Here is a 27,713-nt window from a genome sequence, read left to right as displayed (position 1 = left end):
ATTGCATCTGCACTACCAACTCCCACCTTATTTGCCAAAATCCATTTGGTTGGTTGTTTGATAGAAGATCGAATCTCCATTTCATAAATGACTTGATGAGATTCAATTTTGGGTACTGCCGCTGTAGAACTTGAACACTGTCGGATATAATGCTTTAAATGTTCTTCTTTCCTGGTGCTTTCCTCAGACATTTCTACTACTGCAGTAAAAATTTCCTGCAATTCGTTTGATTTTTTGTCTATTTTATGAAAACTAATTTTCTTGATGTTATTCAAAAACAAAAGGAGACTGTCAGAATCTTCTTTCAACAGCTCCAGCAATTCCAAAATTACATCCTTAGTGACTGCCTGTTTTGAGATATCTGATTTTTCTGCCATTTCTGCTGTTCTCAGTGGCAAACGGAACATGGTACCCAGTTCAAGATCAAACAAGGATGGAAGAAAGGTAGTATAAATATCCTCAAATGTGTTTTTAAACTTTTGGTTGACTATAAACATACCACCTGGAGAATGTGGTTTTGCTGTGGCAAGCACAGCCAACTGAGGGTCAAAGATACACAACATACTGTCACCTGACATAAAAGAGGGACAATCTGTCAAATGGTACACTGAATTAAAACCAAGACCATATTTTCCAGTTTTCTCTGGACTGTTGCGCTTGCCACCTTCTCCAAGTTGTTGTATTCCTTCAATATCTTTGTCTGTAAACCTCTTGTTATTATAAACACACAGTGCAGGTCCTTGAAGGGTATTCCATTCCTCGCCAAAGGTCTTTGTGTTGCCATGTTTTCTGGGATCCCAAATAAAATGAATTTCTGAGGCTTCAGCATCATCTGCATTCTGAATCAACTCCTTTAGTATATCTTTCTTGGATGGATAAGCTTTGATGATATTTTTTAAACGTACTGTCAGTTTTTCCTGCTGGCCAAATTCCTGTGCCCATACAGACATATCTTTGACCTGTAGATTTTTCATGGCTCTGTGTTTTGTTGTTTGAACATGAAAGCGGACAGCTGTTTCTCTAGCAATCTGATTATGGCAGAGATTTACATCGTCTCCTACTACAAGCCACGGTGTGTCATTGTATTGTAATGTTTGAGCGGAGTGGAGGATACAGTGTTGATTGGGTAGGAGGACACTCTGCAAGATGTCTTCCTGTTCTGGTGCTTCAATGAATCCAGTTGTTACAATTCTGAGACACACAGCAAGATCACTATCAGAGAGCCTCGATCCATGGTATTTTTCTGACATTCTTTTCAGCACAGAGGCATAATCTTGCAGCTTAAATTGCTCCTTAATCTCTAGGCACTTCCACAACTCCTCACATTCTACATATTCTTTGGGAAGTTCATAAAGGTATGGAACAGCATCAAATGAAACCTTACGAGCAACCAGTTTGACAGGCACAAACTGTCCATGAACTAAAATAAAGGGAAATTCTTGAGCAGCATTAAATATTTCTTTTTTCGCTTCTGGATCTCCCTTTAATTGTTTAGTCAAATAGATGTAACATTCTTTAGTTATTCTTTTCAGATCACTAGTTGTTAGATTATTACATGTATATGTATGTTTCAGTTGTTCCAACACTGTCCCAATGGGTGGTTGTCTGTTCAAACCTAGAAAGTAAACTGCTTCTATAGATAGCTTGGTTCCTTTTAGCAGTTCTTTGTCTAAAACCATTTTTGTCATATTCACGAGTGATTGGCATTTGCAACTGTATAAATCTTTTGCTTTTGTCAAAACAATCGTATCTACAGAACCATTCTTTTCCTGACAATGTGGAAGAAAAGCAGGAAGAAATGGCACATTGTGCAAGTTTTGTTGGTCGTCATCATTGAGTTGAATTAGGTCTTTAAGCAAATCCAAGATATGACGAACTCTTTGATATGCTTTGTTCCTATCAAGGTCCCATATTTGTTTAATTGTCTCTGCTCTTTCAAGTAATTCAGGAAAAGCAATTTTGTCTTTTGTCATTCCCAACATTTCTAGCCTTAGCAATCTCTCAGGGTAGAGAAAATCTTCTGAAGTTCCGACGAGAAACCGTCCATCTTCTTCATCATAAAGACAAGCTATCTTGCCATCTGGGTGGACAAGATTTTTGATATATTGGAGATCTTCCTTCCCACTAGCTGGCATGCATGGTTTTATCCTCAACATTTCATCAATAGATGAATCTCTCATATCAATTGCATAAAGAATGAAACCATTCCTAGTTTTGGGATTGAGAACATTTAAGTTCTGAAATACAATTTCCTTGTAAAACAATTCCCAATTATATGTGTTTTGCTCAATGGAATGCCCACAACCACTGGCAATGAAACTTTGTTTAACCCACTCTGGCAAGTGAACTGAAATAAAGGGTTTTGAAAGAAATTTGGAAAATTCAGTAACTGCAGACTCTCCAACTCTTTTGTTTTTAAGAATTAGTGAATCTAAAAAACGAGCCTGATTTATTGGGCACCAGTCTTTTCCATTGCTGAATGCTTTGATTGTAACACCATTGATTCCATGTGCAACTGCTTTGTAGAAATTTTCCACTATTACTCTAAACTGATTATCTACATTTTTCACATTAGGCCAAAAAGTGTAATAGTCATAATTTTCAAATTCTCCCTTCTGCGACATTTGCTGCATGAGTGAAATCGATGTGACATAAGCTGTAGACACTGCATCTTCCAAAAGGGCATGATTCCAATCTCCCTTTGGCCCAGAGCTCCAAAGATTCTTCCTGTTTGAGGTGACTGCAAAAGATCCATTTATATGAACAGGAAGACCACATTGAATAGAAAGAGGTAGAAAACAAAATACCTGTCCCACATGGGCTTCAGTGTTTGGCATCCAATGTCCGGTTTCCTTCTTCTTTTTGAGGGGTATGGCCACACTTCCAAGAGGGGGGGCTAAATAAGTATATGTCGTTTTACTACAAGCAATCTGCAAGGCTTTTGCCATCCCAAAACATGAATGAACCAGCCAATATTTTATATGATTGGGATTATCTATAGTTTCTTCTGTAAATTGTATAATAGTTGAGGTGCTGAAACTTCGAATTTTTTTAGAGAATTTATTTGTGCTTTCCAACATGTTGACAGCATTTTGTTGCATTTTTTTGATTGGGAAATTATCTGCCATCTCAATTATATTCAGAACTTGTCTTTCCATTTTGAAAACAGAAATGATCTGGTTTTCATGAACCGAATGTTCGCTGATAAATTTCAGTGACACCTTTCTCACATTCTTTAAGAATATGACAAGATCTTTTGACATTTGTTTGAAACTATCCACCAAGGACATAATGTGTTTCTGGTTATAGCACTTGTTAGAAAGCCCTGATGCTACAGCCTCCTCTGGTGTCCTGAAGGGTAACTTAATGAGAGTTCCATCATAGTAGAAATTTTCTCCAGTGCCAATTTTAAAATTACATCCAAATATTCCATTGTAAGGGTTAAATTGTCCAGGAAATCTTTGAATTAATTGTTTATGCTCATAAAGGTTAAGTTTAATTCCAGGGTTACTTACAGAATGGATATGTTTCTTAAGATGAGTAACATTTGGATCAAAAATAAGCAAGTATTTTCCACTGAGGATTGATGGGACATCAGTTATGTGATAAACAGAATTAAATCCAAGTCCAAATTTACCAATTTTATCAATCTGGTTTTCCTTGGAACCTGTTCCAATTCGTGTTATATTGTGAAAATCATCATCAGTAAAACACTCATTGTTGTATGACCAAAGTGCCGGTCCATGGCATGAAGCCATGCCAGGATCAATAAGACTTTCAGGTGCATCCTTATTTTGTCTCATGTCCACGAGGAAACTGCAAATTGTTGATCCAGCATCTTCAGCATTTTGAAGCAGCTCTTTAAAGAGATCGTGTTCTTGATCATATTCTTTCAAAATGTTCTTAATTCTCAGTACAATAGGTTCCACTTGTCCATATTGTTCTATTCCAATTAAATCAGTATTCAGAACTTTGCTACTCAAGGGAGGCACATTCAACCATTCAACTATTGCAAGACTTACTTCTTTATGAACAATATAAATGTTTTCATTTTTGTTAATATCCTCCAGTATTCCCTTGTCTAAATCACAGAAAACAGCCTGGGAGCATGGTTTCAAGCAGAATTCACCGTGGGTGCCTTTCCACACTGGAACGGGAAGATCATTATTAAATGAAAGATTATTTCTGCACATCCAATCAAGTATTGAAATGACAGTCTTCAATTCACTTGGGCTACCATAGCCAGAGTTCAGTTTAACCGTATTATCTTTGATGCAATATAGGATTTGAATAATTTCATCATCGCTGTAGCCTGCTTTGACTCCACACTCAGTTAGTAACTCTTTGTACGGTGCTATTTCCTGTGGGACTCTCTTTACATAGCAGCTGAGATCTAAATTTTCAGGATAGGAGAAAACAATTTGCTGAGGGTACGCAAACCCGGTTCCGTTCCATACCCATGGCTGTTCTAAGGCCAGTAAGAGGACCTTAAATTGACTGAGATGCTTCTGCATATATTCATAGATATTTTGCAAATCTGTCAGGAAGTTGCACTGCGAGTTACTATTGGTGCATACTTGGTCAATTATAACTAGAAGATTTTCAGTCACCTTTTTAGGTGGTGGAAAGTTTAGTAGTCCTAGGATTTTGCTTGCTTTCTCGGTAAACTTGTCAGTAAGTGGCATTATTAACCCAATAATGTTGGCAAACTTTGAATCTCTTACATTTTCAGGCATATGGAAATCAATATTTCTTTTGCTCTCTGCTGATATTTTTGGAAGACTGTTACAGGGCACCCAATGTAAAGACAATAAATGTTCCACAGTTTGATAAGAACAAATGGCCAAAAGCGAGGTTGTATTGCATACTTTAATTAAAGCTTCGGCTTTTTTACAAATATTTCCAATATCACTAGCCTGACTATGTTGTCTGTCTATCAATCGTGCCACAGTTAAAAGGTCATCTGGTGAAATACTATCTTCTTTTGATTTTAACCCAAGCTTTTGCAATGTCAGCAAAACTTTCTCATCCTTACAATAAAGTGGAGGGGGAAAGAAGTGCTGAAACTCTGGCTGAAAGAGATGCTGAAATGTCACATTGTTTGGATCAAATAAGGCAGAAGCCTGCACAACTTTGTCTTTTGATGTTAAAAACTTTAGAGTTTTGCACTTGTTGAATAACTCTGTTTTTTGTTTAAAAAGTATTTCACTGTTTTTTAGAATCCAGAGCATTACCTTCTCGATCTGTTCAGGCTCATATTTTTGGGTGTCCACTCCTCTCAACATGAGCAATGCAACGTCTGCTGCAGTCAGCAATTTTCCCTTCATCAACATGAGTTTCCTGTCCTTCTCATCAACACACTTCAGTACAGTTTCTGGTAAAGGCATGTCATCTGGGATCTCAGGGTAAACATCATTACTCACGGCTCCATATGTTCCAGCTGTAATAAGTCCTTCATCTGTAGGTCTAATTGACGCCATTTGTTGAAAGATTGGCAACTTGAATAACATAATTGTCTCATCAGTATCAAATATGGATGCTTCAGCAAGAAAACCTCTCAATGATCTTCTGTCTTCAATTGACATAGAACCAATCTCTTTTACTATTTGATCACATCCCAGATTCAAAAACAGTTTCAAAACATTATTTGGGTTTGGTACAAACACGTACTCAGCTAATTGTGGATGCTTTAGAAAGTCATCACTGCTTTGAACTACACTACCTCCAGCTCTTGTGATTATACTGCCGATTGTATCTGGTAACTTGCAACCATTTTGCATTTGAAATATGGTTGTTATATTCTTGGACAAATGTGCTAGTTGGAGGATGGCTGTGGAATCCTTTAGAGAGCTAAGTGGTATAAGTGGCAATCCTTCAAATTTATCTAGAGCTTTACAATTCTTATTCAGAAAGTCCCAAAACTGTGTAAGCCAGTGTATCGGAGGGTGCTGGCTATTTGTGATGTTCCATGTCACACGACCAAGCGTTTTAGTCCAATTATCAGGTAGTGCTTTCCTAATGTGCTGTTTTACAGCATTCACATCCAAGCAGATGAGATTTGAAAATAATTCTGGAAGAACAGAACAGAAAGAATTTCCATTGTAAAGTTTCCAACATTATTAATTAAACTTAATGCTACAAGAATTTATAATGCAATGCAAAAACAGTTACAGATTTTGTAAGCTATCAAAAATATTTAGTTACAGTAAACAATCTAAGCTATCTACATTAGAAATATTTTATATTGTCAGGAGCATTATATGAATCTAGTATTGTAGTGAGATTCTAAAGTTAATCTTGTTATGAGGCAAAAAGGATCAATTAAATCACTGGAATGTCTTTCAGCCATTTTGAATCATAGAATTATTGAATGGTTACAGCACGGGAGGTAGTCACTCAATCCGTTATGTGCATGCTGACACTCTAGGAGAGCTGGTCCTACTCCCCAGCCCTGAAACCTTTTTAGATGCTTATCCAATTTTCTTTTGAAAGCCGTGATTAAACCAGTCTCCACCACATTCTCTGGTCGTGCACTCCAGATCCGAACCACTGACTGAGTAAAAAGGCTTTTCCTCATGTCACTGGTGGTGCTTTTGCCATTCACCTTATCTTGGTGATCTCTGGTTCTTGACTTTACTGCCATTGAGAACAGTTTCTATCCTGTCCAGACCCTCAAGATTTTGAACACTCTTCATAGAACATAGAACATTACAGCGCAGTACAGGCCATTCGGCCCTCGAGGTTGCGCCGACCAGTGGAACCAATCTAAAGCCCCTCTAATCTACACTATTCCAATATCATCCATATGTTTATCCAATAACCATTTGAGTGCTCTTAATGTTGACGAGTCCACTACTGCTGCAGGCAGGGCATTCCATGCCCTTACTACTCTCTGAGTAAAGAACCTACCTCTAACATCTGTCCTATATCTCTCACCCCTCAATTTAAAGCTATGTCCCCTTGTGCTAGCCATCACCATCCGAGGAAAAAGGCTCTCACTATCCACCCTATCTAATCCTCTGATCATCTTGTATGCCTCTATATGTCACCTCTTAACCTTCTTCTCTCTAACGAAAACAACCTCAAGCCCCTCAGCCTTTCCTCATATGATTTTTCCACCATACCAGGCAACATCCTGGTAAATCTCCTCTGCACCCTTTCCAACACTTCAACATCTTTCCTATAATATGGCGACCAGAACTGTACGCAATACTCCAAATGCGGCCGCACCAGAGTTTTGTACAGTTGCAGCATGACCTCCTGGCTCCGAAACTCAATCCCTCTACGAATAAAAGCTAACACACCGTACGCCTTCTTAACAACCCTATCAACCTGGGTGCCAACTTTCAGGGATCTATACACATGGACGCCCAGATCCCTCTGTTCATCCACACTACCAAGTATCTTACCATTAAGCCCAGTACTCTGTATTCCTGTTACTCCTTCCAAAGTGAATCACCTCACACTTTTAGGCTAGATGTTCAAAGGCTTGACCAAAAAGGTAGGGTTTGAGGAGGAAAGAAGTAGAGAGTCTCCTTTCAACCTTCTCTTCTCTAAAGGGAACAGCTCCAACTTCACCAATCTATCTTGGGAGATGTTCTCTTTAGAGAAGGTTAAAAGGATACTTGATGGGCATTCAAAATCTTGAAGTCCTTCATTCCTGGAACCATTCTGAAAAATATTTTCTGCATGTTCTCTCAAGCTTTTATATGCAGCATGGGAACAGGCCCTTCGGCCCTCCAAAAATATCTTTCTTAAAGTGTGGTGCCCACAATTGGATACAAATCTAGTTCCGGCTGAACCAATGTTTTATAAAGGCTCATCAGAACTTCCTTACTTTTGTATTCTATGCCTCTATTTCACAAAGTCCAGAATTTTGTATATCTTTTCAATCACTTTCTCAACCTGCCCTGCCCGCTTTAACAATTGTGCACATATACCTCCAGGTCTGTACCCCCTTTAAGAATTGCACCCTTTCTTTGTTCTCCCATTCAGAATGTATCACTTCACAACTCAGCTCCTGCCTCTGCGACTGGATCCTGAGCTTCCTAACCCACAGACCACAATCAGTAAGGATAGGCAACAACACCTCCTCCACAATCATCCTCAATACCGGTGCCCCACAAGGCTGTGTTCTCAGCCCCCTGCTATACTCCTTATACACCTATGACTGTGTGGCCAAATTCCCCTCCAATTCAATTTTCAAGTTTGCTGATGACACCACTGTAGTGGGTCGGATCTCAAACAATTATGAGATGGAGTACAGGAAAGAGATAATCTGGTGAACTGGTGCGGCAACAATAATCTCTCCCTCAATGTCAGCAAAACAAAGGAGATAGTCATCAACTTCAGGAAGCGTAGTGGAGGACATGCCATTGTCTACATCAATGGGGACAAAGTAGAAATGGTCGAGAGCTTCAAGTTTTTAGGTGTCAAGACCACCAACAACCTGTCCTGGTCCCTCCATGCTGATGCTATAGTTTAGAGAGCCCACCAACGCCTCTACTTTCACAAAAGACTAAGGAAACTTGGCATGTCCGCTACAACTCACCAACTTTTACAGATGCACCATAGAAAGCATTCTTTCTGGTTGTATCACAGCTTGGTATGGCTCCTGCTCTGTCCAAGACCGCAAGAAACTACAAAGGGTCATGAACGAAGCCCACTCCTTCACACAAACCAGCCTCCCATCCATTGACGTTGTCAATACTTCCCGCTGCCTCGGAAAAGCAGCCAGCATAATTAAGGACCCCACCCATCCCGGACACACTCTCTTCCATCTTCTTTCATTGGGAAAAAGATACAAAGGTCGGAAGTCACGTACCAAACAACTCAAGAACAGCTTCTTCCCTACTGCCATCAGACTTTTGAATGGACCTATCTCACCCTAGCTATAACTGCAATGCTGTATTCTGCACCCTTTCCTTTCCTTCTCTAGGTACGGTATGCTTTGTCTGTATAGCATGCAAGAAACAATACTTTTCACTGTATATTTGTACATGTGACAATAATAAATCAAGTCAAAAACCTCCCTCTCTACTTCTTTCCTCCTCAAACCCTACCTTTTTGGTCAAGCTTTTGAACATCTGGCCTAATATCTCCTTGAGCATTGGAATCAACTTTAGTTTTATAATGCACAAATAAAGTGCCTTTGGATGCTTATGTTAAAGGCACTGGACAGAATTTTCCCTAAATTTGTCAAAGGCCGATGATAGGCAAGAAAAGCGGCAGTTAGCTCACTGGTAGCAACAGTGGGTTTTTGTGCCATATTTCTGCCACTTTGGCACTCACCTGACACTTCTCCTTGGTCAATGGCAAGGAAAGGTTGCAAGAAAGGCTGCCCTCAGGTCCTCTGACACCTCTGCCACAAGACAGCTGAATGCAGTGGAGGCATGTGACATTCGGCATCAGTGCACAGGGAAGAAACCAGCTAACAGGGACACCAACCCTACATGGGAGGCAGTAGCAGCAGTGGTCAGCACCAATGCCCTGCAGAGGACAGACGCCCAGTGCCAGAAAAGGGTGAACAATCTCCTCTTTTCTGCCAGGCTAAGTCACTTCTCATCACTCTCAGCGCTCACACAGGGAGCTCATTCACTGCCAGGTCACTCTCCCACAAAAACCTACATCTTCCCTGTGGGTTGTGTCCCCATTGTCTTAGTGCTCCCACTCACCATCCACACATGCAAGGCATCCTTATCATCCACCCTAGCACGCATCTGCTTACACTCTCTCCATCTACTTTCATTCAGGACAAGCTGGCTCACAAGAAGTGGGAGAGATCCAAATTGGGTGGAGGGATGCCTCAGATTAAGGTCCCCACCAACTTTGAAGAAAAAGTCCACCAGTTGGTCAGGGAGGAGGTCAACTGCTCCTATGACGATGGTTAAGGTGAGCGGTGATAAATCAAATGGGAATCCAGTATAGCATCATCCATCACACAAAACTGATGTGAGTCATGTCTCCTGTATCTGAAGGTCCCATGTCAGGCACTAATGAAATTTCCCTTCACTCGTAGACATATCAGGGGAGCAGCCCAGGCATCCCACTAGGCTACTCCAAGGAATCTCCGAGACTAGCTCAAAGATTTCTCGGATGTGAAGACTGAAGAGCTGTCATAGCTTTCACCCATACCCACCACCAGCACAAAGACACACAACTTGGTGGTCCCTCGTTCAGAGAGGCCTTGGAGTCACAAACTGATGAGCATCTCACTCTTTCTAATCAATAGAGAAATGTCCAAGGGTTCTAGAACTCAGTGGATTGCTGGAAGCCAGGAATCTGCTGAGACCCAGTCAGATGATTTCCCTCTGGACTTGGTCATGCCTCAGTTCCTGGAGCTCCAAAGACAATGTCAGGAACATCAATCAGGAAGGGATGTTAGCTACATATCTCGGACTGAAAGACAAAATGGGAGAAATTCTACTGTCATCTGTCCAATGAGATAGTGCCAACAGTCCAAAGCAACCAGGTCAACATAGCAAGGGTGACAGCTTTGGTGCAAGAGTTCTGTCCTGCACTGCTACAGGACATGCACTCCATGATGGGGTTCCATGAGTGCCAATGTCAGAGGATGACAGGGGCCCTCAGACACACACAGGGAGGAGGAACAGCTTTTGCACAACCCGGGGCCATCCACCCAGGGTACTCCAGGAGTGTCCTGCCTGATTTCCCACTTCCTGTGACTGCCTAAGCTCTAGGTACACAATTGAAGGAGGCTGGCACTGCTATGCAGCAGGACCCTTGTTCTCTTGAAATGTCTTCCTGTAATAGCTAGGAAACTGGATTCCTGTACCACAGAAATTCTGGGTGCTCAGTCCAGAGCTTCCACCATGGGCTTTTCTGCAAGGTTGCCAGCACATTGGTGGCATCCCCTCAGTGACTGAACACATCAGTCATGCTTTTTTCTCAGACGGAATAATGTTCAGGGCTACCGTCACCCATCCCTATCATTGTCAATGTGTGTGCTCTGCACATGTTACCCCGCACTCCCTCCCATATTTAATTTGCCTCAGCCTTTGGTGACACTGAACCCCAAAGGCACATATCACCAAGGATGACATCACCACAAAGTGACCCAGACCACTGACAGTAAGCTAGCTGCCATCAGATAGACAGGACTCAAACATTCACAAGTAGCTCTGTGAGGATCTATGCACTGCCCCTATGCAAGTCGTTAGCAACCTTCTGCAATGTTGGGTATATGGGCAACTGCTCCCTCCCCATGAAGCAAACCTCCTTACTGAGGGTGTGCACTGCCAGCAGTTAAGGCAGGAGAGCAATCCTCACAGAAAGGATGTGAGAATGATGGGATGTTCGCGTCATCAGCCTTCATGAACAGGCGGCAAAGAGAACGTCTGGAGCTCACCTGTCCCATCTGGCCATTGCCACAGCCTCATGGCTGACATCCTTTCCCTCCAGGACCTCCTCTTACTCTTCCACCTCGACATCCTCCTCATCCAAGGAAATGTGCCACTCCTCTGTCTCCTCCTCAAGCAGTTCCTCTCCCCCTTGAAGTGCCAGGCTGTGAAGGGTGCTGCAGAGACAACAATGCACGATACCTTCTGCGGACTGTACTGCAGGGCTCCACCAGACCTGGTCCAGGTACCTAAATCTCATCTTCAGCATGCCCATGGTTTGCTCCAGCAGAGTGTGAGTAGCAGCATTACCTCAGTGCATCTCGTCTCAACTGCAATTTCTTCACCCAGAGAGCGGTCAGCCTATGGAATTCACTCGCACAGAGGCCAAAACATTGAATGTTTTCAAGAATGAGTTAAATATGCCACTTGAGGTGAAGGGGATCAAAGGATATGGGCGGAAGGCAGGATCAGGCTATTGAGTTGTAATGAATGGCGGAGCAGGCTGGAAGGGCTGAATCACCTCTTCCAGCTTCTATTTTTCATGTTTGTATCAGCCATATTCTCAGTGGGTATCCCGCATTCTCAAGCAGCTCTCAAACATGCCAGGGATCTGAGAATGGCTGAGGATATATGAGATGTGTACACTCCCAGGAAAACAAGCACACACCCGGAGGGTGCGCTCGGTGTGGTCGCAGACCAGCTGAACATTCAGGGAGTGGAAGCCCTTGCGGTGGTTCACAAACTGCACCCCTTGATGCCACATGGATCGGACAGCCACATGAATGCAGTCAATGGCACCCCATACCTGCGGAAAGCCTGAAATCTGTGCAAATCCCATGGCTCTTGCATGCTGGCTTGCCGACCCAATCAAAATAGATGTAGTTGTGTGCCCTAACAAACAGAGCACCCATTGTTTCTTGGATGCACTTCTGTTCAGAGGCTTGCGAGGTGCCCTGGAAGGATGCCGTTGTATTCAAGTTGGGAGTGGTGGTGACTTTCAAGGCCACAAGTAATGGAGGCCCTCCAAATCTCCGTGGCCCCAAATCCTGCAAAAGGGTGCATAAGTGAGACACCAGTTTCCTTAAGAGGGAAAGTTTTTGCGACACTGCAGGAAGGTCAGCAGCAAATGTAGACCCTAATCAAGGAAGATGCCTCTGAGTGACTGCGCTCTGGGGTAACTCCTCTGCCTGCGTAGCGGCCTGCTATCACTTCCTTCTCAGGACTCTCCTTGTGCCTCAGGAGAACCAGGAACCTCCACTGACATCATCTCTCCTGTCTATGAACTAGAAGAATGATAGCCAGTTCCACAAGCTCCATCTCTCCCTCGCTCAAATCACTGCAAAATTAAAGGAAGACTTGACTATAGCATGTATCTCCATAGGGTTTGCCCAATCACCTTCGGGAGCTGCGTCTTGACGGCCACTGACTCGTGCTGGACACCACATTGTTGAGCATTCCTTCAATCGCCCCCTGAATGGGCAAGAACCTACACCACCCTTGCCTCACAAACTTAACCGAACGGCCACCGGTTTGGCCACTACACAGCATTCTGAGCTCTCGCCTCAGGCAGAGACCCTGTCCCAAGCTTCACTCCAAGGCTTTGTGCACAACCCGGTCAACAGAGGGCACCTGTCAAAATGCAGTTGAGTGTAAATATCATGGGTCAGAGCTCAGCCAGTGTGCCCTTGCTAACTGTCAAAGGGGATGGATCTGCTTGTTGGGTAATAGTATAGGGATACCATAGCTGTCACTGAATCTGGAGTTCAGCAGGCCAGGTGTTAACTGCTGGGTGGCAGTGGCACACACATCAGTGGTGATGTAGTGGGCATACCTGGCTGAGCAGTCAGACTACAGGCATGCTAACTGAGTTGTAGCTGAGCTATCTCAGCTGCATCAGAATGTTTATTACTGATTTTGTTTAAAAATTCATTATATGGGATGTGGGCATTGTTAGCTAGACCAGCATTTATTGACCATCCCTAATTGCCTTCAAGAAAGTGGTGGCATGATGATACAAATGCAACTAATATAATTTTTTTTTTCTTGTTTAAGATGAATGTTTAAAATTTCAGATTTACTCTGCCAGCAGCCGCTTTGTATGGAAAACATTTAACTCAAGGGTACGAAAACAGGTTAATAACCCATTTTCAGCTAGGAATTTGTTAATTAGAGCTAATGGACTTTTGTTTGTACAAGAAAGTCCCCTGGACTGTGAGACTGGCAGCAGAAATGGCAGATGATTTTGAATTAGTTCATAAATCAATGTTTGTTTTCAACCTCAATTTCTATCCGTGAGGGATAGAAACTGAGGGAAAGGGAAATCCTCAGGTGGTCAAGGCAAATCTTTGGAGATAGCAAGGACAATGTGCCTCAGGTTAAAAATGAAATGCAGGAGGGTGGAAGAGAGAGCTTTCAGTGATGGTGCAGCATTTAAATTCGTCAGAGACACAGTCTGAAGCATTGGAATTGGGTAGAGTTCAATTGCAAATGAGTCAGCTTGAACTAGAAGCACAGGAAAGAGAGAGACTGGCATTGGCAAAGGAAAGGGAGAGATAAAGAGTCTTTGAACTTCAGAAACTGGAACCGTAAAGAGATCAATTTAAAATGGTGCAGACAAAGGCAAAAGATGAGGAAAATGAGGAGGAATCAATCCATCTTAGTCAAAGTCCTTGTGGGGATATGTTTAAATATATTCAAGACCACCAAAGTTTGACGAGAAGGATGTAGAAGCCTTTTTCATTTCATTAAGAAAGCTTAACTGTTTTCATTGTAATAACATTGGACACACAAAGTCGAAGTGTTAATGACTTTAAAAAAAGTACTAGGAAGACAGAAGACAAATAAGCCAGTGGGTGTTGTTAAATTGACAAAGGAAACCATGGTTGAATTTGAAGTGTAAAAGAATGTACAAGTGTCTGCCTAGCATCCTGGTACTGCCTCACCTGGCACCCTGGCAGTGCCCATCAGGCACCACAACTGTGCCACAGGCAGTGTCAATGGGACATGGCCCAAGTGAGGTAGAGCTAAGACAGTGAGAGAGGGAAAGAGAGCTCCATAGGGGTGATGATCGGGGTGGGAGGACAGGAGCTCTCCAGGGTTGGATGGAAGGGGGGAACTCTGCCGGGGGAGAGAGAGGTAGGAAATTGAAGCCAAGGTCACAATCAGGTCAGCCATCATCTTACTGAGTGGGGCAAGCAGGTTTGAGGGGCTGAATTGCCCCACCTATAGGAGCTAATGTTCTTCGGGTTAAATACTTGAAAAAAACATTTACAGGGGAAAGAGCAGGAAGTGGGTAAAATTGGTTAGCTCTGCCAAAGAGCTGGCACAAGGACTCTGGAGCAAAGCCCTCCTCCTGTGTTGCAATACTATATTAGAATACTCTAACATGCATCAAATTTGGAATTTTTAAAGTAATACCATCTTGTGCTTCCCCTTATTGAAGGTGAAGCTGTCAAAAACAGCTTGTCCCACATAGTGATTTCTAAGCTGAATTATACATGACTACATGCAAAAAGCAAAGTGGAAAATTAATAGAATGAACAGGCTAAAACTGACAACTTTACAATTATAATTAATGCAAATAGCTAATGGATTTCATGTTTTCACCGTTTAAAAGTGGAGATTGGATACGTGAGGCTGTATAAAATTTACTAACCAAAGCATATCACCTTGAAGGAAAAAGAGGCTCCAACACAGAAACAACACACTGTTGCTGTGATTGGTAGAGGTTCACAAAATTAGTTTTTCGTTAAGGTAACAAGTGAGAAAGTTGTCTTTGACACAAGTGTAAAACAATTGAAAATCAGCAACCCACTTTGCACCATTTTTGATTTTCAGTGGAGTGTAAAACAGGCTCATCACTCTCTACTGCCAGTCTTGGACCATCACTGATAATCAATTTCACCCCCAGAGATCCAGTTTCTTCCCCTTTTGTAACTAAATCCTGAAAAATCAGTGCTGTTCGGATGCAGTGTGCTACCAAAGATCATTTTCCATAATTAAACCCAAACCAGAAACAAGTTTCTTACGATTATAAGCGATCTTCTTTAGATGTTGCTGCAATGCATCACTGAGATCCTCAGGCAGAAAGCTTCTCTCAAGACCTGGAAGTAAAATTCTACATATATATTTTTAAAAAGGTGTCAATTTCAGACTGTTTCTATCTTCTTAATATTTTATGTATAGTCACTACAAATATTCTAATTAATCTTTAGTTTTTGTTACAGAGATAGTGGATATTAAACTGTTTTACCTCAATAATTTAACACTTGTACTAAATATACAGCAATTGTAACACCCATAGCTTTCATAGCTGATAGTCACTGATGCACACTTTCCAGCAAAAGATCCTGGATGGAGATCAGGAGCAGGAAGCCCAATTGATTATTTCTCTATATCCAGAGTTGGAGCTGAAATTAGCAGAGACTATGGGACTGTATTATCCGCTCCCGAGGAAAATTCTTGCAGGTCACAGGTACACAGGTCACTGAAAGTGGCAACGCAGGTGGAGAAGGTAGTGAAGAAGGCATACGGCATGCTTGCCTTCATCGGCCAGGGCATTGAGTTGAAAAATTAGTAAGTCATGTTGCAGCTTTATAGAACCTTAGTTAGGCCGCACTTGGAATATAATGTTCAATTCTGGTCGCCACACTACCAGAAGGATGTGGAGGCTTTGGAGAGGGTACAGAAAAGATTTACCAGGACGTTGCCTAGTATGGAGGGCATTAGCTATGAGGAGAGATTGGAGAAACTTGGTTTGTTCTCACTGGAGCGACGGAAGTTGAGGGGAGACCTGATAGAAGTCTACAAGATTATGAGAGGCATGGACAGAGTGGATAGTCAGAAGCTTTTTCCCAGCGTGGAAGAGTCAATTACTAGGGGGCAGATTTTTTACACAGAGAGTAGTGGGTGCCTGGAACTCGTTGCCGGGGGAGGTAGTGGAAGCGGATACGGTAGTGACTTTTAAGGGGCGTCTTGACAAGTACATGAATAGGATGGGAATAGAGGGATATGGTCCCCGGAAGGATAGGGGTTTTAGTTAAGTCGGGCAGCATGGTCGGTGCAGGCTTGGAGGGCCAAAGGGCCTGTTCCTGTGCTGTAAAGGTTTGATAAGGTTCACCATGGTAGGCTTCTGCAGAAAATGCAGATGTATGGGATTGGGGGTGATCTAGGAAATTGGATCAGGAATTGGCTAGCGGATAGGAAACAGAGGGTGGTGGTTGATAGTAAATATTCATCATGGAGTGCGGTTACAAGTGGTGTACCTCAGGGATCTGTTTTGGGGCCACTGCTGTTTGTAATATTTATTAATGATCTGGATGAGGGTATAGTTGGGTGGATTAGCAAATTTGCTGATGACACCAAAGTCGGTGGTGTGGTAGACAGTGAGGAAGGGTGTCGTAGTTTGCAGGAAGACTTAGACAGGTTGCAAAGTTGGGCCGAGAGGTGGCGGATGGAGTTTAATGCGGAGAAGTGTGAGGTAATTCACTTTGGTAGGAATAACAGATGTGTTGAGTATAGGGCTAACGGGAGGACTTTGAATAGTGTGGAGGAGCAGAGGGATCTAGGTGTATGTGTGCATAGATCCCTGAAAGTTGGGAATCAAGTAGATAAGGTTGTTAAGAAGGCATATGGTGTCTTGGCGTTTATTGGTAGGGGGATTGAATTTAGGAGTCGTAGCGTTATGTTGCAACTGTACACAACTCTGGTGCGGCCGCACTTGGAGTACTGTGTGCAGTTCTGGTCCCCACATTACAGGAAGGATGTGGAGGCTTTGGAGAGGGTGCAGAGGAGGTTTACCAGGATGTTGCCTGGTATGGAGGGGAGATCCTATGAGGAGAGGCTGAGGGATTTGGGATTGTTTTCGCTGGAAAGGCGGCGGCTAAGAGGGGATCTTATTGAAACATATAAGATGATTAGAGGTTTAGATAGGGTGGATAGTGATAGCCTTTTTCCTCTGATGGAGAAATCCAGCACGAGGGGGCATGGCTTTAAATTGAGGGGGGGTAGTTATAGAACCGATGTCAGGGGTAGGTTCTTTACCCAGAGGGTGGTGAGGGATTGGAATGCCCTGCCAGCATCAGTAGTAAATGCGCCTAGTTTGGGGGCGTTTAAGAGATCCGTAGATAGGTTCATGGACGAAAAGAAATTGGTTTAGGTTGGAGGGTCACAGTTTTTTTTTTTAACTGGTCGGTGCAACATCGTGGGCCGAAGGGCCTGTTCTGCGCTGTAATGTTCTATGTTCTATGTTCTATGTAATTTTCTTTGTTCTTTGTTTCTTTTTAAAGTCAATGGACTTTTTGTCGGTCAAAATTTATTCCCCGTCAAATTTTCCATCTCACTCATTATGATTTCTACGGTGGGCAGGATTGGAACATTTAGGCCTAGGATTGAATCTGGAACTCTTAGGCAGCAGTTAATCATCACACAGCGCAGCACATTTATTTACAAACTAATCTTAGAACACAAAATGTTTTTATTGCAAGAGGTGATGTTGTTTTAACTCTGCTACATTTGAACCATTTGTGATTTATGCTGAGGATTTGAAGAAGACATGCAGCTACTTATTCCTTCACATAAATCCTCCTGATTCTACAGGGAATTTGATCTTATGCATAAACACTTGATCAGAGAAGTACTGAGCACCTTTTTACTTCAGGAAAAATTAAGTTAATTTAGAAAATGAGGCCTGTTACATTATACTGAAATGTTACAGAACAATGGGGCGGCACGCCGGTAGCACAGTGGTTAGCACTGCTGCTTCACAGCTCCAGGGACCTGGGTTCGATTCCCGGCTTGGGTCACTGTCTGTGTGGGGTTTGAACATTCTCCTCGTGTCTGCGTGGGTTTCCTCCGGGTGCTCCGGTTTCCTCCCACAGTCCAAAGATGTGCGGGTTAGGTTGATTGGCCATGCTAAAATTGCCTTAGTGTCCTGAGATGTGTAGGTTAGAGGGATTAGTGGGTAAATGTGTAGGGATATGGGGGTAGGGCCTGGGTGGGATTGTGGTCGGTGCAGACTCGATGGGCCAAATGGCCTGTTTCTGCACTGTAGGGTTTCAATGATTTCTATGATGATGAATATTAACGGTGTCTTGAACAAGACAATTGAACTGGCCATTCATACCATTTGAATTTGATAATCAACCATGATAATGAATGGCGGAGCAGGCTCAAAGGGCCAAACGGCCTACTCCTGTTTCTAGTTTCTGTAGGCGGAATTTTACCGGCACGTCCGCTCAAGATTTGTACGATCCCGCCCGAGGCCAAAGGAGAATGCCATTCTCCGAGCCTTGCCCGCCCCTGGAATCAGGGTGGGCGTGCTGGAAAAATTCCAGCTTATGTTTCTGTTATCCAGTCAATCTTCTATCCAAACTAATATGTTATACCTATACCATGAGCTTTTATTTTCTGCAATAACCTTTGATGTAGCATGTTATCAAACACCTTTTGGAAACCTAGGTACAGTACATCCACTGGTTCCCCTTTATCCACAGCACGTTACTTCAAAAAACTCCAGGAAGTAGGTTAAACATGATTTCTCTTTCACAAAACCCTTACCTCCCTCAGCAGCACTGGATTTCTAGTGAAAAATAGGGGAAGGGACTTTGGCTGTTTTATCCTTTACTAACCTATCTGAACTGCCCCAATATTACTCCAGTTGAGACAAGTGAATAAGATAGGAAAGAAACATGGGAACTCCCTAAGTGGCACAGGAAAACAAACCACATTTTCATTATGGATTGCATTTTCATTTTTTAAACTTCCTGTCAGGGTATTGATATTTTCTATTGGAATGATATGACCAAAACTATTTTATGTTATTGTTTTTAAATGCTTACCGTGGAAATTTTGTTGAATCAGTAAACACAGTCTCATCAGATGGACTGGTTTGGAACGTAACAAAGGATCCGCTGCTGACTGGGAGGAGTTGAAGGTTGTTGAGGGAACTGTATTGCTCATCACTTAGAACATATTCCAGCAGCTTTAACTTTTGTTCACATGGGACGGTGTCCAAATGGCAATGGTGAAGTATGTTTCGTAAAGATGCTGGAGTGACCACATTTAGGTCATTTTGATTTTCTAATGTGAATAATATAGTCTTAAATACATGACTTGGAACATTAACCAAAGGTTCAGCCTCTTTTATCAAAAGATTCTCTATTGCTTCTCTTATGTCAAGCCGATCATGGCACTGTAAAAAAATAGCTTTGTCAGCTCTTATCCATCTTTCTTCACAAGCAGCCAAGCAAAGAACGTTGAGTTCAAGCAAACGTCTGATGGTTTCCTTAGTTACCTTAATCCAACGCTCTTTATGATTCATTTTTTCAAGGTCTGGCCACAAACGATAGACTGATGAAGGTTTTAGCACTGACATTTGAGCCAGAGTAATGGCATCCAGGATAAGCTGGCAGTATGCACATGGAAAGATTTTCTCTATCAGTAGCTCATTCCACTTGGCTGCTTCATCATATCTTTGGTCTGATTCAACCCATTTGATATGCCTTCGATTGTCTGAAAGCCCAAAAAAGGCATTTATATGGATAGGCAGTCCAGTTGTGTTGGCCTCATTATTTGGGAGTGGTAGAAAGAAACTAAGGCGCCCTTCAAAGTCTGTTCTTGTGTCAGTTTCAGTAGTTTCTGCTTCACTCAACAGAAAAGCTAGTCCAACATGAGGAGTATAACTTAACCTCTCGCCTAGATCATCTAAATTAGCCCATTCGCCTGTTTCGCCTGTGCAATTTGTTATTAACCAGTGATTGTGGTGTTCTTCTGTTGCAACACGATGTGAAATAGCTCTGATGTAGGTACAAGATTTAACATTGGAGACCAATTCCTGCCTTTCAGCATTGAGGTTATGATTAAAAGAGGGAATGTATTCAGGCTGAAAAGCAGTTATTTCGAAAAGGACCTTAACATTTCCGCTGGTGTCTATATGTTTAATACAGACTGAAGTAACATTCCTAAGAAACAGGAGACTCATATCTTCATCTGCTTGGAAGGAATCAAAAAGATCAAAGATCTTAGCTTTATCATACAAGCTGTCTAATATTTCTGAAGGTTCAGTTCTCAACGGAAACCTAAACAAAGTTCCCTTGAAATATTGCTCTTTTAATGCATTAGTCCATGTTTTGGTCCCAGTCGCCTCCATGGCATACCTGAACGGCCTGAACTGATCTCTGGAGTGTTCAAGAGCTTTCTTGTCCTCTGGGTCATCAAGAGACCATATATACCCTGCTTCCTGTTCTCCAAACAGCTTTACTTGTGGGTCAAATATACCAATATATTTTCCACTGAATATACTTGGCAAATCTATAGGAAAGAAAGTATAAAACTAGTCACAAGAGATCACAGTACAACCTACATCAACTCACCATCATCACTTTAACCCCCAATTCCAAAAATAACACTGATTCTTTGCTCCTACTCTTTTCAGACAAGTTTGGTGACAGGAGTGGAAAATGTCCCGAGAGGCCCAAATTGTGTTTTACATCGCCGGGAAGTCTTGATGCAATGTCACTGTTCCCTGCCGTAACCTAACAGGAATCCTGATGTTTAACATCAGGAGCATCTTTATAATACATTATCAGACCTCTTCCTTGAATCATCCTCGTCCCGGGAAGAAAATCCATTCACATTGGCTTGTGGGCAGACGGTTTGAATTACTACTGGTCAGCCATGGTGTGCACCTGATTGGCAGACCCCCCCCCCCCCCCCTCCGCCCCGAGGAGCTCAGGTGAGCGCATCACTCAAGGAGAAAAGGGTCATGCCCGAGCACTGTCTCCTGCCACTGTTGGGTGCATGTGCGCATTGGGGTGGGGGGAGTCACCCATTGGAGGAGTGGGGACAGGGTGTTCCACATGAACCTTTGTACATTGGGACAGCCTTTAAAAAGGGCACCCTGATCTTTAATAAAACTATTAAACAGCATTCTGCAACTCACTCCTTGAAGTTTCTTTCCATGTTCCCAATGATATAGCAGAGAGAGCTGCCATTGGTGCCAGCTTCAAAGCCACTTTTCCCACCTGCTACTGCACTTGGCCAAATACAGGTAAAATTTGCTCAATGGATTTACACGAACATGTGAATTAGGAGCAAGACTAGGCTACTCAAATCTGTTCTGCTATTCAATAAGATCATGGCTGATCTGGTTGTAACATCAATTCCACCTTCCTGTCCATCCCCAATAACCTTTCACCCTCTTGCTTCTCAAGAACACATCTACCTCTGCCTTAAATATATTCAAAAGCCTCTGCTTCCACTGTCTTTTCAGGAAGAGAGTTCCAAAGACTCAACCCTCAGATATAAATTTTCTCCTCATCCCCGACTTAAATCAGTGACTCCTTTTGTTAACAGTGCTTCTTAGTACTAGATTCCCCCAAAAGAGGAAACATCCTCTCTACATCAAGACCCCTCAGGTTCTTAAATATTTCAATCAAGTCACCTCCTTTCTTCTGAGCTCCAACAGATACAAGCTTAGGCTATCTAACTTTTTCTTATAAGACAACCCATCCAATCCAGGAATTCCAGTAAACTTTCTCTGAACTGCTTCCAATCCATTTACATCCTTCCCTAAGTAAGGATGACCAATACTGTACACAGTACTCTTGGTGTGGTCTCAGAAATTCCCTGTACAACTGAAACATCTCACTTTGGCATTCAATTTCCCTTGCAATAAAAAATTACGTTCTATTAGCTTTCCTCACAAGTCCCCAGGGCCTGATGGGGTATACCCCAGAATACTGAGAGAGGCAAGGGAGCAAATTGCTGGGGCCTGAAGAGAACTCTTTGTATCTTTACTGGCTATAGGGGAGGGGAGGTCCCAGAGGACTGGAGAATAACCAATGTTGTTCCTTTGTTTAAGAAGGGTAGCAAGAATAATCCAGGTAATTACAGGCCGGTGAGCCTTACGCCAATGGTGGGGAAATTATTGGAGAGGATTCTTCGAGACAGGATTTACTCCCATTTGGAAATAAATGGACTTATTAGCGAGAGGCAACATGATTTTGTGAAGGGGAGGTCATGTCTCACTAACTTGATCAAGTTTTTCGAGGAAGTGATGAAGATGATTGATGAGGGTAGGGCAGTGGATGTTGTCTACATGGACTTCAGTAAGGCCTCTGACAATGCCCCTCATGGCAGACTGGTGCAGAAGGTGAAGTCGCATGGGATCAGAGGTGAGCTAACAAGGTGGATACAGAACTGGCTTGGTCATAGAAGACAGAGGGTAGCAGTGGAAGGGTGCGTTTCTGAATGGAGGGGTGTGCAAAGTGGCATTCCTCAGGGATCAGTGCTGGGACCTTTGCTGTTTGTAATATATATATAAATGATTTGGAGGAAAATGTAACTGGTTTGATTAGTACGTTTGCGGACGATACAAAGGTTGGTGGATTTGCGATGAGGACCATCAGAGGATATAGCAGGATATAGATCGGTTGGAGACTTGGGCGGAGAAATGGCAAATGGAGTTTGACTCGGACAAATGTGAGCAATGCATTTTGGAAGGTCTAATACAGATAGGAAATATACAGTAAATAGCAGAACCCTTAAGGATATTGATAGGCAGAGGGATCTGGGTGTACAGGTACACAGGTCACTGAAAGTGGCAATGCAGGTGGAGAAGGTAGTCAAGAAGGCATACGGCATGCTTGCCTGCATCGGCTGGGGCACTGAGTTTAAAAATTGGCAAGTCCTATTGCAGCTTTATAGAACCTTAGTTAGGCCGCAGTTGGAATATAGTGTTCAATTCTGATCGCCACACTACCAGAAGGATGTGGATGCTTTGGTGAGGGTACAGAAAAGATTTACCAGGATGTTGCCTGGCATGGAGGGCATTAGTTATGAGGAGAGATTGGAGAAACTTGGTTTGTTCTCACTGGAACGATGGAGATTGAGGGGCGACCTGAAAGAAGTCTACAAGATGGACAGCGTGGAAAGTCAGAAGCTTTTTCCCAGGGTGGAAGAGTCAATTACTAGGGGGCATGGGTTTAAGGTGCAAGCGGCAAGGTTTAAAGGAGATGTGCGAGGCAAGTTTTTTTTTTACACAGGGTGTGGTGGGTGCCTGGAACTCGCTGCCAAGGGAGGTCATGGAAGCAGATACGATAGTGACTTTTAAGGGGCGTCTTGACAAATACATGAATAGGATGGGAATAGAGGGATATGGTCTCCGGACGGGTAGGGGGCTTTAGTTCAGTTGGGCAGCATGATCAGTGCAGGCTTGGAGGGCCGAAGGGCCTTTTCCTGTGCTGTAATTTTCTTTGTTTTTTGTACTTGTTGTATCTGCGTGCTAGCCTTTTGTGACAGGACACCAAGATATAAGAAATAATTGACCATAACTTGACATATAACACCATCTTAATGTTGTTACCTTTGTATTATTGTGTATTATTACTTGTCTCTTCAGAAAAAGACACTATAATTTTCACGTTGTTACAAGGGTAAACACTTACAAATGGCTAACTTTCTAAAAATAATGATTTTTAAAATAGGTATATTACAATGTCATACTCTTTTATATTCTAAAATAATTCTTTCACCTGTGATGTGATAAACAGTATTAAATCCAAGGCCAAATTGGCCAACTTTGCTGGGGTCATTACGCTTTTTACTGAGTCCTGTAGTTTGGATGCTATGCCAATCCTCTTCTGAGAATACAGAATCATTATACACTATGAGAGCTGGACCTAAAGGAGGAAAACATAAAACAGGAGTTGCAATGATGATGCTGGTGATCAGTTACTCAACATACTGATTCCCTTCTCAAAGAAAGATTAATGCTTTTAATCCAATTTGTTCATGGGATGCGAGTGCTGCTTCTGAGAAGGTATGTTGATGCCAAAATAAAATAAATTGTGCCTTCATTTCAAGTCTCAGCAGTATTTTAAAGCTTTATTCTATTATCACTTATGTTAACAGGACCTTACTGTCACATTGCAGTGAACATGTAGAGCTACTAGGCTGGATTTACTCCTGCTGTCACTGCCTCTAGCAGCAGGCCAGGAATTAATTTCTTTAGCAAAGAAACATGTGGCAGCAAGCTCATGAATGCAGATTTGGATATGTTAGGATGATGTCAGGAAACCTATAATCACCTGCCAAAAACAAAAGTGAAAAAGGTGCCATCTTGCACCAAGAGGCTGGTGAGCTGCAGCATGACACACTTGAGGGTTCTCCTCAAGGCACTCTGAGTGCCATCAAGAACTCCCCTGCCCCTCTGTCAGTGAGCCAAACTCCTCTCCTGGCCAAGTTGAGTCCCCAGGACTGACACTGGAGAGCTTTATAAGCCATAACCTGTTCAGGCCTTGGGCTGCTAGAGGACACCACCACAATCATCAAAGGCCAGAGGGCAGTGCAAGCAGCAGCCTGCTCCCACCGCATCTCTCCAGCATTCGGAAATGATCACTTTCACAAAATAAGGCAGGTGTTTATATCATTGTGTTAAGGAAGATGCGTGAGCCTTATGATTAAACAGTTGTTTTGCTTTAATCTGCATGTGCTCCTTCAAATGAGAGCTTACTGACATCACTCCTTTAAGAAATTTGGATGCGTATTATCATGTGAAAAGGGGCACAGGAGCTTGCTTGCAAACTGAGACGCAGGCCTCAATGTAATGACAGAGGAAGATCAGTGTGAATGCTTCACTGCAAGAATATGTGCCATCTACGGAGACAGCATAGGTTGGTGAATGTATGGTCCTTAACGGTGATCTATTTGGAAGATGATTAGGATGAGATGTTCCCTTGCCTTCCGTGCATCAACCTCCATGCTCGATTGCAGAAAATTGCAGAATGAAGCTGTGGATGTCCTTCCATTTTCATTTCTCTGTTCTCCTCTTCAGATGAGGCTTTTATCTCTTCTTCCTCCTCCAAGTTGATGTTCTCACCCCTTTACATGATGAGATTGCAGAGTGAACAGCACATTAGGGCTTTCTGTGAGACCCTCATTGAGTCATACCGAGAGAAATCCCACAATGATTGAGGCAATGAGAGTGCATCTTCAAAAGATTGATGCTTTTCTCTTTAATGGCCCTTGTTGTGCTGTGACTAATATTGCATTGTTCTCCTGACAGGTGTCAACTGCCAGGTCCTAAAAGGGTAGCCCGTCTCGGAGGATCTATCCATTCATCTGTGGGCTTGAAAGAAACAAGTGAGGTACTTGTGAGTGTTGAAGTATATTGGCATCATGACTGCTGCCAGGATATGGCGAACATGCCTACATTATGCACTTCCTGTGGTCACAGATGGACTACACAATGAACAAATAGAATCCTCTGCCGTTGATAAACATTACTGATGTTGAGATGTTGCCTTGAGTGAATTGTATTATACCCTGAAGATGCAGAAAGTCTGCAATGACTGCAACTTCCATTGCGATCTCCACCTGGCCGTCCTCTTCTGCTTGGAATCTTATGAAGTCTCCAGCTCTTCAGCGCATTTGTCACCTGCTTAATGCAGCGATTTTCACCTGTAGACCCCTGGAGGGACCACAGACATAAAATTTGGAGCTGCAATGGCCTTCAAAGTCACTGGCATTGAGTGCCAATGAATCTCTATTGATACAGGTTGTCCTGCATCAGGGTGCAAAAGTCTATGTCTGTCTCCCTTCAGCAGTTTCTTCAAGCACTGCCCTTTGCTGTATGTCAACCAGGCTCTGTAAACTCTTGGATGTGCTGGGAACTTGCATTTTTTCTATTGCTGCCTGGCCTCCTGTCCTTGTGCTGTATCCTGTTACTGCTGCTGGGTGCCTAGCTCTGGTTCATTTACAGGACTGTGAAGAAAACTATCCAGTTTAGCCCACCCCATGTCTCCAGAGTGGACCGAACACACAGAAAAATCAAGTGCAACTTCACAGGAAAACAGATAGTTGGTTGGTTGGTGATTATTTTTCTCAATTACGTTTCAAAACTCGGGTAATTTTAGTACTTGTAAGGTTGTATTAGTAATAGTAAAGTTTACTAATAACAGTAAAACTCATTGGGTGAAATTCTCCATTTTTGAGAGTAAGTGTGGTGGCGGGAGGCAGCTTTCCCATTGGTCAGATCCAGTGCCTCAGTTGAGTGCAGCCTCTTTAAATTTTGGATGCAAAACCTTTGGATTGAACATTTTCTGCCCGAGGCTCCACCCTCCAAGAGTGTCAGATAAATGAGTTTTTGCATGGAAGAAATACTTCTCCAAAAAGCAATCCTATGATTTACCCTCCTGAAAAGCAAAAGAACTCTCCCAGTGAGTCTGGTAAATTACATATAGGTAGCCAGCTTTCAATGGACGAGTTACAAAAGCCGCAAAAGATTTGTGTCAATTCCACTAAATTGGAGAGATTATATTTAATCCCTGCAAATCCCTGCCTGTCCAAACTATAGGCCCCGCTCAGTAACAAGCTCCTCTCTGTGGCTCCCCGCACCAGTTTACAAACTCCTAGTCAAAGAGGTGAGTTATTTCATGGAGCTGATCCTCCAATCACAGGCCGTTTCTCTCCCACTTATGTTTCTGATAGGTGGACTTGTGAACTATCAGTAGCAAATAAGGGAGAGAACCAATCTCTGAGCAGAAAACAGCAGCAATGGCGAGTGTGCTGAGAGCTGTTGTGCAACAATGAGGTTAGAAACCAGGGGGCCAAGGGCCTGGGGAGGGCGACGTGGAGACTGGTCCTGGAGGGCACATTCTTGGCGGGCCTGGGAAAGAGACTGTGCCAAGGTGAATATGTAGTAGTTAGTGAGAGTGTCCACAAAGTGAGTGAATGAGTGAGAGCGTGCGAGTGAGTGTGTGCGAGAGGCTGTGTGGGAGTGAGTTAGTGTGAGGCTGAGTGAGTGCATGAGGGTAATTGTGAGTCTGCTTTACACCCAGTCTCAGGTTTCTCATTCACCCTCACCACCACACACCAACACATACACGTGTGCCCACTCATACTCATAAACTGACCCTCTCACACTCTGGTCATTTTTATTCTATACTTTGTTTTAACTTAGCAATTTATTGCTAGAACACTGCTGTACTTCTGCTCAGCAATTGTTTCTTTCCTTAAAACCTCAACGTTAAGAAATTCAATTTATTTTCATGCCAAACCATATCTTTCTGAAATTTGCTCATCAGCACCTTGAGTGAGAAAAATATGCAGTCACTGAGGGGACAGGTTGGACAAACCGGATTTAAATTATAAACACTGGCTTCTCAGACTAAACTTCAATATTGATGAAAAGAGACACAAGAAGCTTTGCATCTTGCACCCTTCAGGAGAAACGCAAGAGTGACAAATTTCAAATGATTACACCAATAACAGCCAAAAAGGCTACTGATTGACTGGCAAGTTGACTCAAATTGACCGAGTGTTGTAATGGGGAACTATAAGCTCCCCAAGCTC

At 42.8% G+C, this 27,713-nt stretch overlaps 1 protein-coding gene across 1 annotated transcript in view; it reads right to left on the bottom strand.

Moving 5' to 3' along the window:
- Nucleotides 1–27,713, bottom strand: part of sacs2 (sacsin molecular chaperone 2) — a 91,721-nt gene that overhangs the window by 4,957 nt on the left and 59,051 nt on the right. Inside the window, exons 6-9 of the mRNA XM_078238413.1 lie at nt 23,894–24,040; nt 19,199–20,669; nt 15,389–15,477; nt 21–6,070 (exon numbers count right to left, since the gene is read on the bottom strand). Coding sequence (XP_078094539.1) covers nt 21–6,070; nt 15,389–15,477; nt 19,199–20,669; nt 23,894–24,040 — 7,757 coding nt within the window. The remainder of the gene's footprint in view (nt 1–20; nt 6,071–15,388; nt 15,478–19,198; nt 20,670–23,893; nt 24,041–27,713) is intronic.

This window comes from Mustelus asterias, chromosome 21 (assembly GCF_964213995.1).
Source record: "Mustelus asterias chromosome 21, sMusAst1.hap1.1, whole genome shotgun sequence".
Classification (NCBI taxonomy): Eukaryota; Metazoa; Chordata; class Chondrichthyes; order Carcharhiniformes; family Triakidae; genus Mustelus; species Mustelus asterias.
The sequence above is the reverse complement of the archived record's forward strand: the minus strand, read 5'-3'. Positions and strand labels throughout refer to the sequence as shown.